The sequence below is a fragment of the Camelus dromedarius genome, chromosome 22, assembly GCF_036321535.1.
Source record: "Camelus dromedarius isolate mCamDro1 chromosome 22, mCamDro1.pat, whole genome shotgun sequence".
Classification (NCBI taxonomy): Eukaryota; Metazoa; Chordata; class Mammalia; order Artiodactyla; family Camelidae; genus Camelus; species Camelus dromedarius.
In genome coordinates, this window is record NC_087457.1 from 25,617,258 (window position 1) to 25,631,203 (window position 13,946).

The 13,946-nt window shown below is 38.8% G+C and overlaps 1 protein-coding gene across 43 annotated transcripts in view; it reads left to right on the forward strand.

Moving 5' to 3' along the window:
- SORBS2 (sorbin and SH3 domain containing 2) overlaps positions 1-13,946 on the forward strand; it is a 288,187-nt gene that overhangs the window by 249,396 nt on the left and 24,845 nt on the right. For 37 of the 43 annotated variants that reach the window (XM_064477520.1, XM_064477524.1, XM_064477519.1 and 34 more), the window contains 4 exons: positions 1,737-1,924; positions 4,250-5,830; positions 8,797-8,885; positions 10,252-10,298. In XM_064477520.1, the coding sequence (XP_064333590.1) occupies positions 1,737-1,924; positions 4,250-5,830; positions 8,797-8,885; positions 10,252-10,298 (1,905 nt within the window). The remainder of the gene's footprint in view (positions 1-1,736; positions 1,925-4,249; positions 5,831-8,796; positions 8,886-10,251; positions 10,299-13,946) is intronic. The other 6 variants (XM_031440269.2, XM_031440294.2, XM_031440281.2 and 3 more) reach the window with 1 other exon arrangement.

Here is a 13,946-nt window from a genome sequence, read left to right on the forward strand (position 1 = left end):
ACTATATATGCACCTAAAATGTTCAAATTTTAGAGTTCTAACCTGGCCTAAGGATTGCTGTAAAGACACAGAGACTCTCAGGTGACAGGATAATGACAACAAAAACAGGTGCAAAGGGGCGTCCTCTATAGAAGAGTACAGATGAATTCTGAGGTCTGGCTATACCTCTATACTTGCAAAGCATGTGGGTTCCATTTATTTGTTTGTAAAACAGTGACAGCAGTGTATACATCACTGTGCAAGCTGTGAGACAATAATGCCAGTAAAGCAAACAGCACACTGCTGGCTCACAGGAGCTGGTGCCGTGGCTGCAGTTGGTGGTGTAATTTTATCTAATGATTTGACAGACAGCATGCTGTGTGGTGTATATAATCATTCACTAATGTTTGTCTTAAATGACACTGTACTCAGATCCAGAGCCATGATAAAAATCCCCTGCCATTACAGACTGTTGACGCCTTTTAATACACCTAGTGAAAGAACTGTAATAGTTTATTTGATAACCAGATTATTGGTCATTCATTATTTAAACAGAAATATACTGGCATTCCAGTGCAAGGCTTTTAAAGCTAAGATTATTAGGAAAAGCCATAGGGAAGGCTTGAGGTAAGAGAAATTGGTCTTACCGGATTTCCTCCCTTTTTCCAGTCATCTCTTCCATTTTGGCATACCTCCTCTGGACATATTCATGTCGTTGAAACTCTTCTACATAGAAAAAAGACACATGGTACAAATCATAACACTGAGCTGCCAGTAATAAATTACACCAATAAGAGAATTTTTACTTTAAAAGGTGATTGTAAACTTATGTTCATATAAAAACCTGTACATGAATGTTTATAGTAGCTTTATTCATAATTCCCAAAACTTGGAAGCAATGAAGGTGTCCTTCACTAGGTGAATGGATAAACAAACTATGGTACATCCATATAATGGAACAGTATTCAATAATGAAAAGAAATGAGTTACCCAGCCACAGAAAGACATGGAGGAACCTTAAGGGCATATTGCTAAATGAAAGAAGCCAATCTGAAAAGGTTACGTACTGTTGATTCCAACTATATGACATTCTGGAAAAGGTAACACTAGAGACAGTAGAAAGATCAGTGGTCATCAGGTGTTCAGAGGGAGGAAGGGAGGGAGAGGCAGAGCAAGGGGATATTTTATGGCAATGACATGACTCTGTATGATACAGTAGTGATGGACACATATCTGTCAAACCCATAGGATGTTCAACAGAAAACATGAGCCCTAACATAAACTATGGACTTTAATTACATTTAATAATAGTGTATTGATATGGTTCATCAATTGTAAGAAATGTACCACACTAATAGAAGATGTCAAAACAAGAGAAACTGTGTGCAGGGGAAAAAGGATATATGAAAACTCTCTGTACTTTCCAATCAATTTTTCTGGAAACCTAAAACTGCTCTAAAATATATAAAGTCTAGGAAATCCTAGCGACAGCAATCAGACAAGGAAAAGAAAGAAAAGGAATCCAAATTGAAAAGTAGGAAGTAAAGCTGTCACTATCTGCAGATGAGTCTATTAATTTTTAAGAGTGATTATGAAGAAATCATTTTTAATATCAAGGAATAAATTCCTAAAAATGCAGCTTGGGCCATGGGGGATGAGAGTCATACTACGGCCACCAGCACCTTCCACCAGTCTTTCTGGTTCACATGCGAACCCCCTGCAACAGCAGCCAAACTGAAGGTGATTCCTTCTTTCAGTTCTGCAAGCATGGCCAGCGACTTTAGGAAAAGGCGGAAGAGCGAGCCTGCGGTGGGGCAGCCGAGGGGCTTGGGGGATCCAAGTGCAAGCAGGACCAGCCCAGGTCGAGCGGACCTCCCAGGATCAAGTGCCACCCTGACTAAGTCCTTCATCAGTTCTTCTCCTTCTTCCCCGTCAAGAGCAAAAGGTGAGCAACACTAAATGACATGTAGACAATTCTCTGGTTTAAGTTTTAATCTAGATTACCCCGGGAGAGCTGATCCCATGATAACTACCCAGAGATAGTTAGCATTTAAATTCAGTGTCTTAAAGAAAATAGAGTTTCACAACAATAGCATTCTTTACACATAGACTAAATCAGGCTGGTGAACCATTTGAGTAGCTTAAAGGACTCTCATTATCGTATATTGATGCTTCCTTTTCTCCAAATACATCATTTGTGTTTTTCGGAACAAATTTAAAGTGTCAAATAATGTACTGTCAGACTATTAAAAGATTACATTTATAAATACTTGCATATTGTCCAATGCTAATGTTACTACAACTAGCAAAACTAATCAGATTTATAGAATAGAAATTAGAAGTAGCAACAGAGAGCACTGTTGCCTAAGACATAAACTGGTTTGGGGTATTTTTTAATTATTCATTTCTAGATAAAAATTTATCTAACCTTTGAGAGTTGGTATATTTTGGTCAGTATTCATACATAGAATAGAATATCCATGTTCAGCATGTAACATAGTGTTCAATTCACAACAGTCCGCTACTAAGAACTAACCAGTTTCAGGCCATAATTGTAAAATTTAGATACCATCAGGCCATTTTCCTGTATGGCCTGTCTCCTCTCTGGAAATTTCAGTGAGTTGTGTTGAAGGGGAGCGATCACTCCTTCAAGTCTCTGAAATACTATTTAATGCATTACTGCAGCTATAACAGAAATATTCCTAAGACAGAGACCTGGGATTGAACCAGCATCCATAAGTACCTGGGATTTGGGGGCCCAAGGTCTCCTCCAGTCCTCTGGAGTTGACAGAGGAGAGAAGAAATCTGAAATGTGTGAAGAAAGTGAGCTGTAACTGACGTCTCCCTAAGGCAGCAAAGATTGAGCTACACATATCAAATGTGGGCACCGAAAGTGTTACCACGTAAAAGCAAAGCTAAGAGCTGGTTTGTGTGCAAAAGCTAGGCTGGGCTTGATGACTGGGCTCGGGATGGCACTGGCTTTTGTCCCCACCTAGTAAAGCTGTGAATACTTCCTGGAAGGTTCAGGGGGAGCGATGCTCCTTCATTATACCATTCCTCAAATTAACAGAGGTACCCTTATCAGATTCTACTCATTTATACAAACAAATATCCTAAGGAAACCAACAGGTCATGAAATGCCATTGATGCATTATGCTCAGATACCACCCCAAAGTTAAAAGGATTCTGATTAATTTAGATATTCGTTTTTATCCTAGGGATTGTTAAGTCAACCTCCTTTTCCAAACACTACATAGCTACTCGATGTGCTTATCCACTTCTGAAGAACTTGGGGAAGGCAGGAGATATTAGTAGAGAGATTTTCCTCCACTACGCTTATTTCTAAGAGGAAAATGTCCCATTAGATGTAATCTGGCCTCTTGTTTATTAATCAACTCAGCAACACAAAAGACTATTTCCATAGATACCTGGAATTGAGGTCAGGTTTAGCTCTACATTATTAAATTGCACATGAGTTTTTTAAAAAGATCCTTCCTGGAAAAAAGCAAGTGCATTTACCTCTGAGGAAAGTTTTGCATTATATCCAGGTATCCTTATGAGAATCTGCCTAATAAGAGGTTGAAGGCAGAGAAATTTAAGAGATAAATTATTTGTTTAAGGAGGTGCTGGTTTGGGGTTTTTTTTCCCTTGAAAAAACATTAGCAGCAATAGTTCACAGCAACTGAACTTGATTTTACAATTCTGGAAAATATTTTGTCTTGTTTTTTCTATCTAAAGCCCATGAAAAATTATTTGATATGGTTATGGGAATATTAATTAAATGTAAATTTATAACTTACTCTTTAATTCTCTATTATTATAAATCAAATAAGACTCAAATCCTGACCCTATTGAGCTGATTAAAACTCAACATTTTTGGTATTAATTACAAAACCTTTAAATTACTACAGGTCATGCTATTAGCTTACAAGGTAGTGTTGTGTTCTTGACATACCAAATTTGCAGAAAGATGGATGAATTATGCAACAGAAATAGGGGTATTAGCTACACCAATTACTTTTTATACATGGTTCCATTAACTCTAATACCTACAAAGCTACATTTATTGAAAAAGTATTACCTTGCTTTAGAATCAGACTTTTTCCTCTAAAGTTGAAGCTACATGTATAACAGTCAGTGTCTGGATTGACCCCCACTAACTGCTTTCTCTTTGCTGTGCTATCTGATGCTAACTGACACGCTCTCCTCTTTCTGAGCCTTTTAACTTCTCCAAACGTCTCTCTTCCACCACGCTGCCCTGGATTAAAAGGTGGGGACGATAGCAAAATGTGTCCACCCCTTTGCAGTTACTCAGGGCTCAACGGCAACCCCTCGCACGAGTTAGATTACTGTGACACTTACAGACAGCATCTGGACGTCCCCCATGACTCACAGAGGGCCATTACTTTCAAAAACGGCTGGCAAATGGCCCGGCAAAACGCAGAGGTCTGGAGCAGCACTGAAGAAGCGGTTTCCCCCAAGATCAAATCCCGCAGTTGTGATGACCTCCTAAATGACGACTGCGACAGCTTCCCTGACCCGAAAACCAAGTCGGAAAGTATGGGTTCTCTGTTATGCGAAGAGGACTCCAAGGAGAGCTGCACCATGACCTGGGCTTCCCCCTTCATCCAGGAGGGCCGCGGTAACAGCAGATCAAGGCTTCGACACAGGTCCGCCCACGACGCCCCAGGGTTCCTAAAAATGTACAAGAAGATGCACCGCATCAACCGCAAGGATCTGATGAACTCGGAGGTGATCTGCTCTGTGAAGTCGAGGATAATGCAGTATGAAAAGGAACAGCAACACAGGGGTCTGCTCCATGGGTGGAGCCAGTCCTCCACCGAGGAGGTGCCCAGGGACATGGTGCCCACCCGCATTTCTGAATTTGAGAAGTTGATTCAGAAGTCAAAATCCATGCCGAATTTAGGAGATGAAATGTTATCTCCTATAACCCTAGAAACACAACAAAACGGTTTGTGTCCCCAAAGGCGATTTTCCATCGAGTCTTTGCTGGAGGAAGAAAATCAAAGCAGACACCCTTCTCAGGTCCAAAGAAGCTACACATCCACAGCCCTGGTGCCAATCCACATTGAGGTCACCAGTGATGAGCAGCCCAGAGCTCACGTGGAGTTTTCCGACAGCGACCAAGATGGAGTTGTATCTGATCACAGCGATTACATTCATGTAGAAGGATCGTCCTTCTGCAGTGAGAGTGATTTTGATCACTTTTCCTTCACGTCCTCTGAAAGTTTTTATGGATCCAGCCACCATCACCACCACCATCACCACCATCATCACCGGCACCTCATCAGCTCCTGCAAAGGCAGGTGCCCTGCCTCCTACACTCGATTTACCACAATGCTGAAACACGAAAGAGCTAAACATGAAAACATTGAGGAGCCCAGAAGACAAGAAATGGACCCTGGCCTTTCTAAGCTGGCATTTCTGGTCAGTCCTGTGCCTTTCCGGAGGAAAAAGAATTCGACTCCCAAAAAACAGACAGAAAAGTCAAAGTGTAAAACATCCGTATTTGAGGCTCTGGACTCCGCCCTTAAAGACATCTGTGACCAAATTAAGGCTGAAAAGAGAAGGGGAAGTTTGCCAGACAACAGTATATTGCACCGTCTTATCAGTGAACTGCTGCCGGATATTCCCGAAAGGAATTCCTCACTCAAAGCTCTAAAAAGGAGCCCCGTGCACCAGCCTTTCCACCCACTGCCTCAAGATGGTGCTATTCATTGTCCATTGTACCAGAACGACTGTGGGAGCATGCCTCACAGCGCCTCCTTCCAGGACGACACCAACAACAACTACCACCCCCAAGACCATGAGAGTGTGCTGAGCCTCCAAGGTGGATGAGCTTTTCTTTCTTTTCCCTTGTGGTTCAGATACCCACCCTCCAGCTCTCTCATTTTCCATTCCTCCATCTCATCATTCTTAAGCTGTGAGACCATTTGACATCATTACGTGTTGTGAAGCAAATGCCTGTTGTGCAAACATGTCTTACTGAGTAGATCTCATTTGCTTGTGGGAAACTTGGACCTGATGTGGCTTAAAGTGCTCCTCAATTCACAAAAATTTACTCATTCAAAATCGAAAGGGAAAACCATTTTGTAGCTTGACATTAGGGTTGAAACAACTGTTACATGAAACAACAAACTAAACTTCCTTCACCAGTTTAAAAGGATTTCAAGGCAGAAATTATAATTGAGTATCAGTATCCTTAAGAGACTGACAACTTTGCATTGACTCTTTTTTTTTGTTGTAAAATGAATCAAAACCAGTAGTTTAACAAATAGTCTTTTCCTGATTCTTATATTAACTTTATAGTCATCCACTCAATAAATAATTTGCTGGCATTCTGTATAGAAGACACTATATCAGAACACTTAGGAAGCAAAACTGAAATATGTAATATAGTAATTGATGGATGATTAAAAGAGAATAGGACTTGATAAATAACTTCCTCCATTTAAAAGACACAATTGGGATAAAATTTTTGTGAATATATCTTTAAGCTGTGTTTATAAAAGTCTCGTTTCCGTCATTCGGTGTATACATGTTCTCTTCCTTTTCATTATTTAATTAACATATTTTCTATTTCTGCTAAAACAATCCTATACTGACATTTGAATTAGACTATTTAGGCTAAAAGTGACTCTCAACTTCATTTTCATAGATGGATTAACCCTTGAAGTAGAACACAAGGACAAATAGCAATTCAAATTCAGAGAACATTTTTTTTTTTGAGGTTTACATAATTGAAGAACAGAGGATGTTTTGATATTTTATCCAGTCATTTTCATTAATGCTTAAAGTGCATCTGTTTACTATGTAAATTTCCAGAAGCTAGAATGAATATTGCAGGCTGAAACTTGGCTTGCCAGCAGTCTTCTAGGCACCAGACATTGCAAAGTGCTTTACATACATTCTCTACTTCACACGGACCTAAACCTATGTGACAGGTTTTACTGTAAGCACTGTTTTACAGTGGAGGAAACTGAGACCCAAAGAGGACAAGAAATCTGACCGAGGTCACACAGAGAGTAGGCAGCAGAAACAAGATTCAAACTCTTGTAATTCACAATTTGCAGTAAAGAATATAATCTCTATAGGCAAAAAAGAAATGTAATTCAGGTTTCATATTAATATAATATATATGGCCCAGTTTTTAGTTACCAGTCAGACTTTTTTATCTAATTCGTACTTCCCTTTGCTTTCATTTATACTACACAACATGTTTCAAAAACAATAAATGCAAATTTTTAAATCAATGTCAACAATTTGAAATTTTCACTGATTGAGACATGTCGCAACCTAATTTTTAAATAAATTAGCTACCTTTTCCAGTTATTCAATATCCTAATATAATCGTATCTAAACTTTCTGTACCGATAGAGTACAATATTGAAACAGGATCTGAGAGGGTTTTGAAATGCATTTAAAGGGTATTTTGTTTTTTAATAAAATATTTAATTTTGAATTTTCTTTAGCCCAATCCAAAAATAGTTTAAATTTGAAGGATTACTAAAAATAATTTGAAATTTATGATCACTATGAAAGCCCTCACAATCATAAATGTATATTAATTAAAAATGGAAAATATACTGCACATAATCCTCTTGCATTTGTGAAAATAACTGGTTAAATTTTACTTGAAATATCTGTGGCCATGCTGCCTCCCTAAACCTAAAGACTGTGGAATTCACCACTGACAGGGAGGCAGACAGTTATCCTTATATGTCTTGTAACTGACATCCCAGCTGCTAAGAGCAGACAATTCTTCCTTATAGTCGAAGCAGTCAAAACCTTTAAGCAATGTTTTCTTTTAATGGATCAGCATCAGTCATTCTTTTATAGATGGGTTTATTTTATTTTTAATGCTTTTTAAATTTAATATAACTAAGTTTATTGAAGGAATAAGAGAAAAAACTTACAAATTTTGATCGAGTTATACTGGTAAAATTCTGTAACATAGACTACTCGAATACTTTTAGCCTTTAGTTAACACTTCCACATATAAATGCAAAAGATACAAGATATTATTAAGAGATAGTCTGCAATCATGATTTTGTAATGTAATTAATTATTTATACTTTGTTTTATGGTGAACGAAAACAACGCAGTAGTTAGGTCATAAGCAATTTGACAACTAATATGACACCTTCTGTTGAGAGACTCTTTATCCCCTTGTTTCTCGGAATAAGTATTTACTTTCTGATAAGACAGCTGAGCACAGAGGAAAGCAATAGATAATGGCCTTTTAAGTCTTAAGCCTTAAGATGACACCTTCAGACTCAGTAAGTAGTTAAAAACAGGAAAGGAGGGACATGACCATAGTTCTGTCATCACCACACTTTCTTTTTCTCTCTTTTTCATTACTACATTCTTAAATTGTGCCACAAAATGTTTCCGTTTTCATAAATTGTTGCTATGTTCTCCATCTTGTATAGGCCCTATTACAGCCATTATAAACTGGTGGCAAAAAGTATAGAAAGTATGGAATCCTTGAGGTGAAAAATCTAACTATGAACTGTCTATACTGGGTACTCAGTAGAATTATGTCAGCAGCGTAACAATTATATTTCTATTTACGAGCATAACACTTCTGCAACCGTGGGTATTTATTCTCTTGAAATGCTCTGTTTTTGTGTCTGATATCACAACTTTATAGTTACCTATGGGTTTTAGACCCATGTTTTCCAGTGAGATGTCTCTTCAATTTGAAGAGGAAAAGAGTTGCCACCAAGGAGCATGGCTAAACAAGTCTGCTTTTGATTAAGTGGATACTGACTCTGGCCCTGTCCTTTCCAATAGACCATGAGTCCCCTAGAAGTTACTCATCCGCCCTGACTGACCTGGGGAGAGGCGCCCCAAGGGAAAGAAGAGGAATTCCAGAAAAAGAGGTAGTCCATTTAATAGCATTTGAGTCTCTTTCAACAATATGCTTGATAAAGCACTTGCCAGTCAAAGTTACATCCAAAGCCAGATTAAAAACACCAAATGACAACGGAGAAACTACAAACACTTTCCCCTGGAGCCTGAGCAAAGGACTTGCAGCCGTTTGCACTTGGAGCCTAGTTGTAGGTCTCCCCTAGTTGTGGTCCAGTTTTGACAGTGAGGTCTCTGTGGGTGTTGACCTGACACCCAGGGATTAACAGCTGGGTCTAAAAGAGTCCTGAGCTGGGCCATCCCTTGGAGGAAGAAGGTGTCCCCTGTACGAACTTCTGGCCCAGTGATGTAGGGGAAAGCCCTTGGTCAGCTATGTTACAAGTCAATACAAATCCTACAGAAATAATTTTTGCTCACCTGCTTTTGTTGGAGAGAATCCTGGGAGGGGAAAAAACCACCGTTGCCCCTGAGAGCCACCTACCAGCTAGCTCTTTGTCCACTGTCCTGAGCCAGGGCTGGAGGTCTGGTTCTTACTGTCTTGGACCCACAAAGGTGTGATAGAAACTGAAGGCTGGTCTTAGACTGGCAGCTACTCCAGAAGGATCTTTACAGGTGTCTGATGTAGTCCTACCTTTGGGACTCCCAAAGAAGTCAGGAAGTTGTCCAAAATTCACCAGAATCACAGGGAAAGAGAGTGAGGTGAGGGCATTAGTGGAATCAGGGAAAAAGAGCAGAAGTCGTAGCCACAGGTGCCCGAGGCAGATCTGTGGGCCCCAAAGCTTCAGAGGGGCACGTGTCACATCATATCCTGACTCAAAGTGAGCAGCTGGTTTCCCACGTGCTGAAGAACTCCTGAGCTCTCCAGGGAATGAAAGGTGACCAAGCCCATACTTCTGGCCACTGTCTAGCCTCCCAGTGACAACTGGCTAATAGTCCTTTGCTACTATAAGTGTTCAGTAAAAGAGGTGATGATTTCCCTCATGACTTTTTCCAGTTCTTTTTTTTATAATTCAGAAGGAGTTGGGTCAATACTTAGGGCATACAGCGACTGACCCCCAACAATTATCCCAGGAAAAGCCAAAATTATCCTACGACCAAATCCTCTGCAGGCATCTTATTCCCATTTTATGGGATAAATTACCTCAGTTCCTAAGACGAAATATGATGTTCAACAGTTATGTCGAATATTATCTGTTATTTTCCTGTTATAGTTTAAATATCTAAATGAACTAATCGATTTATTGATAAATTGCATACATGATTTACACTGTATATGTTTAATCACTCCTTGAGGTTTCATTTTTCTTTAATTCACATGAAAATGCTTTCCTATAGGAAACCCAAATTTTAAGTTATTGCTAACCATTTCCTTCCTTTCAGAAACTGCCTGCAAAAGCTGTTTACGATTTTAAGGCTCAGACATCCAAGTAAGTAAGATAAATCATATGATTTAAGTTGACTTTTAATACTTTAGTAATACTTTAAAAGATAAATATTGCAATGGGATGTGTTAAGTTTGAAAGAAGACCTAATCTACTCTAATTAAACGGTTCCTTCTGAATTAATTGGGATGCGGGTAATTTTATTTTCATTTTGAGTTTAGTTGTGAAACACTGGGTTTTAAATTACACTAAACATCTTAGAACACAATGAGTCCAAAAGGATAGGAAAAAACAAAACGAAATTAAGGATCTTTGCTTCTAGAATTTTCGTGTCAAGAATGAAGTAAAAATAAAGTGTGGGGGAGTAATTAGCGCTGAGTGGGAGAACTTGATGCTATCCAACTGCATCGAAGATAGTTTGCATTTAAAGACTAGAATGGTGCACAAAGACTTCTGTAGGAAGGTCTCCTACTTCTCAATACTCAGAGCTTAGAGATGCCGAACAAAGTTCTATCCTGTGGTTTTTTGATGTTGCTGTTTTCACACTCCTGTGTTGCAACTTTTTATTTTTCACCCTTTTTCTTTAGGAAGTTAGGCATGTGGAAGGCCAGTAGTAAGCACATGAGTAGGCTTCAACAGGCAGCAGTCTTCCAGCTCTGTCGTGGCCCGTGTCACAGACCTAAGAAAGTCTAGTCTCCATTAGAATTCAAGCTACTGGCATTAAATTACACTGTGCTGTTTAGACTGGATATATATAATAACCAAAGCATTTATTCATAAAAATGCATGTTATATTAATGAATAGTTGTAGAATCTGTCTCTGGCAGATGTATAAAAATAAAATCACTCAGTTTTTGGGAATGAACTAAATAAGAAAATGCTATTTAGAAGTGAAGATGTTGAACATGGCTGAAATCTGGGGTTAAAAAAAATCCTGAAGGAAAGCATACATCTTTTTTGGTGGGATAAATAACGTCTGCTCTGTTTCTACTACACTCTGATCCTAACTACTATTCTTTGCATATGGTGTGATAATTCATGCGAGGCATGTCGGTTTTATAAAATAATGATATAAAACATATAAATTTCACTTCTTCTTTGTGACAATCAATCAGAAGTGTCCTTACGTGTATGAAGCCCTGAGGAATAGGTGTTTTGAGAAACCTTAATTAGAAACAAGCATGGAAAGAAAGATGAGGTGCAGTGCAGAGGAAATGTGTTTGTAATGTTGACAGTGTCACTGGATTTCGTTTGCTCCAAGTGCTAAGCCCCTCACCCTCCTCCAAGGCCACGTGCTCATCGTGAATGCCCGGAGTTGGCAAAAATTCAGGGAAACCCACCCTCCCACAAGCTGCCCGCGGGGAGGGCACAGCCTGTCTGAAGGGTTGTCTGCACCACTCCTCCCTTTCACAAAGGTCTTCCTCAACCAACAAAATCTAATCGTATAAGCTTTCAGAGAAGTGGACTGAATTATTGTCCATGGAAGCCATCCCATAGTGTTAGTGAGGGAAAAAAAATTGTTTCCCTCATACCATCAATAAATTTATCCAATGGCAGCTTAATCACATTCCTCTTGTCCTGTTCTCAGGACATGTAAAGAGGGATTGTCCATCATCCCCACACCGCTCCCTGCCTGACACAAAACTCAAGGTTATGCATGACTCATGCAGCTCAAAGGCTCACACACCCAGAAGCCCTGAAAGTTACAGGAAGACTAGCTACACTTTAAAGTCATTTCAATCATTAGCTAGATGTGAGGGTTAGCAGACATTGGTCCTGCCCAAAACATCCATAAGACATTTGGTCCACGCCACTTCCTTGAAATTTGGTCCTATCTCAAATGTCTATGAGCATATTTGGTCCATGCCAAATGGTTCCGGACAGGATGAAATATCAAGGACCTTTTGTCATGGACCAAATGTCTTATGGATGTTTTGGACAGGACCAAATGTCCCACAAGAGATGTGAGTGCTTTTTGTGCCTGACATCTTATGAACAAGGGACAGATATGTCTGTTTTAAGTAACTGTCTGTTTTAAAGGCTATCCTTCTTTACCTTATACAAGAAGTTTAATTTTAAAAATATACCTAAGGAACTCACTAAACATAATGTCTTGATTGTTAAATAGGAAAAAGAGGTACAATGCCAGCCCCAAAGATTGTCAGTGGCCCTATTCAGATGTGGTGGGGGTTGGGGTGGAGCAAACTTATCAAAATGGGACTCAGAAATCCTGAGATGAGACAGACACAATTTTGAAAACTGGAGAGTAAAACCCCTGTCCTTTTTCTTGATGGCTTCACAAATTTAAATACAAGTCTTCACACATAGAAAAGTTTTCCTTTCATATTTAAAAGAAAAATAAATTAGTTGTCTCTTATTTACTTTTCTTTTTTTAAAGGTAAGCTTCCTAGTCTCATTTCCAGAAACAAACCGTAACTAGCATAAATAAAACTGCTGGACTGTAAATATTAAACATTTTGGGTGTTATTTTCTACATCAGGCACTTGCCTAAAAGAGGGAAGTATTGTGTTTGAATGTGAATCCTTTTCGTTTTGAAGGCTACTGAAAATTTAACACATTTTCATTGTGAAGGTTTTAGCACTTCTAAATGTGTAATAATTCTTTTTACTATGCAGTGGTATTTTTTTCAATTAATTCTTTTAAGCAATGAGAAATATTCTACATCTGATATAAACCCCTCTCCATTATATATTCTGCACACATAAATGAGCCAGCTCAAGATTCTGAACTAAAAAAATATAGATTTGGGAGTGGGAAGGCAGATGTGTGGGGGAGTGGGGCTCTTGGCCAAAGTAAGTACCCTCCAACAAGATAAAATTGTGGAAGCAAAATAACATGGACACAATTACCTGGAGGATGAAGCCATGAAAAACTGAAGCAGTGAGGGTGAGAATTTAGGCATAAATGATTCCTGATGAATAATGCCTTTATAACCTAAAATTAAATACCCAAATTTACCCACTGTCTCCTTAGAAACAGCCAAAATGGAAAAGGATAGTTAATGTCTTGAAAATATTTTTATTTTTAAAAAACAAAAGATGTAAAGGAGGCCACAAGCAATCTGTGCATGTCTTTGCACTTTAAACACATTTGTCTCTGTGACTGTCGTCAATAATACTGTATTGCATAATTGAAAGCTGCTAAGAGAATAAACCTTAAAGGTTCTCAGCACAAGAAAAACAATTTGTAGCTACGTGTGGTGACGAGGGTTAACTTGACTTCTTGTGGTGATCATTTTGCAATAGATACAAATATTGAACCATTATGTGGTACACCTGAAACGAATGTAATGTTACATGTCAACTATACTTCAATTAAGAAAATGTTTATCTTTGTGCCTCACTGAAAAATAAAAGTACAAAATCTCTTCTGTTTCACAAAATAAATTCATTATCAAGACATTCTACTTAAATGCCTGTCAACCAGCTTCAAGGATCCACAAATAAAACTTTTTCTCAAGTTGGCACTTCTGTGCTAAGGCTAAATGATATTGATTTCCCTACTGTAAGCTTCAGCATATCAAAAGAAGACAGAAAGAGAGAGAGAAGTGAGTAACTAGCTAACTAGTGCAGCGTAACGAGTAATCAGTGCAGAATGAATCTATTACTATGTCAAGCTTCACAACTCCTATACTACACACCAATGAATAGTTAGCAATAGTCTGTCCCCGCC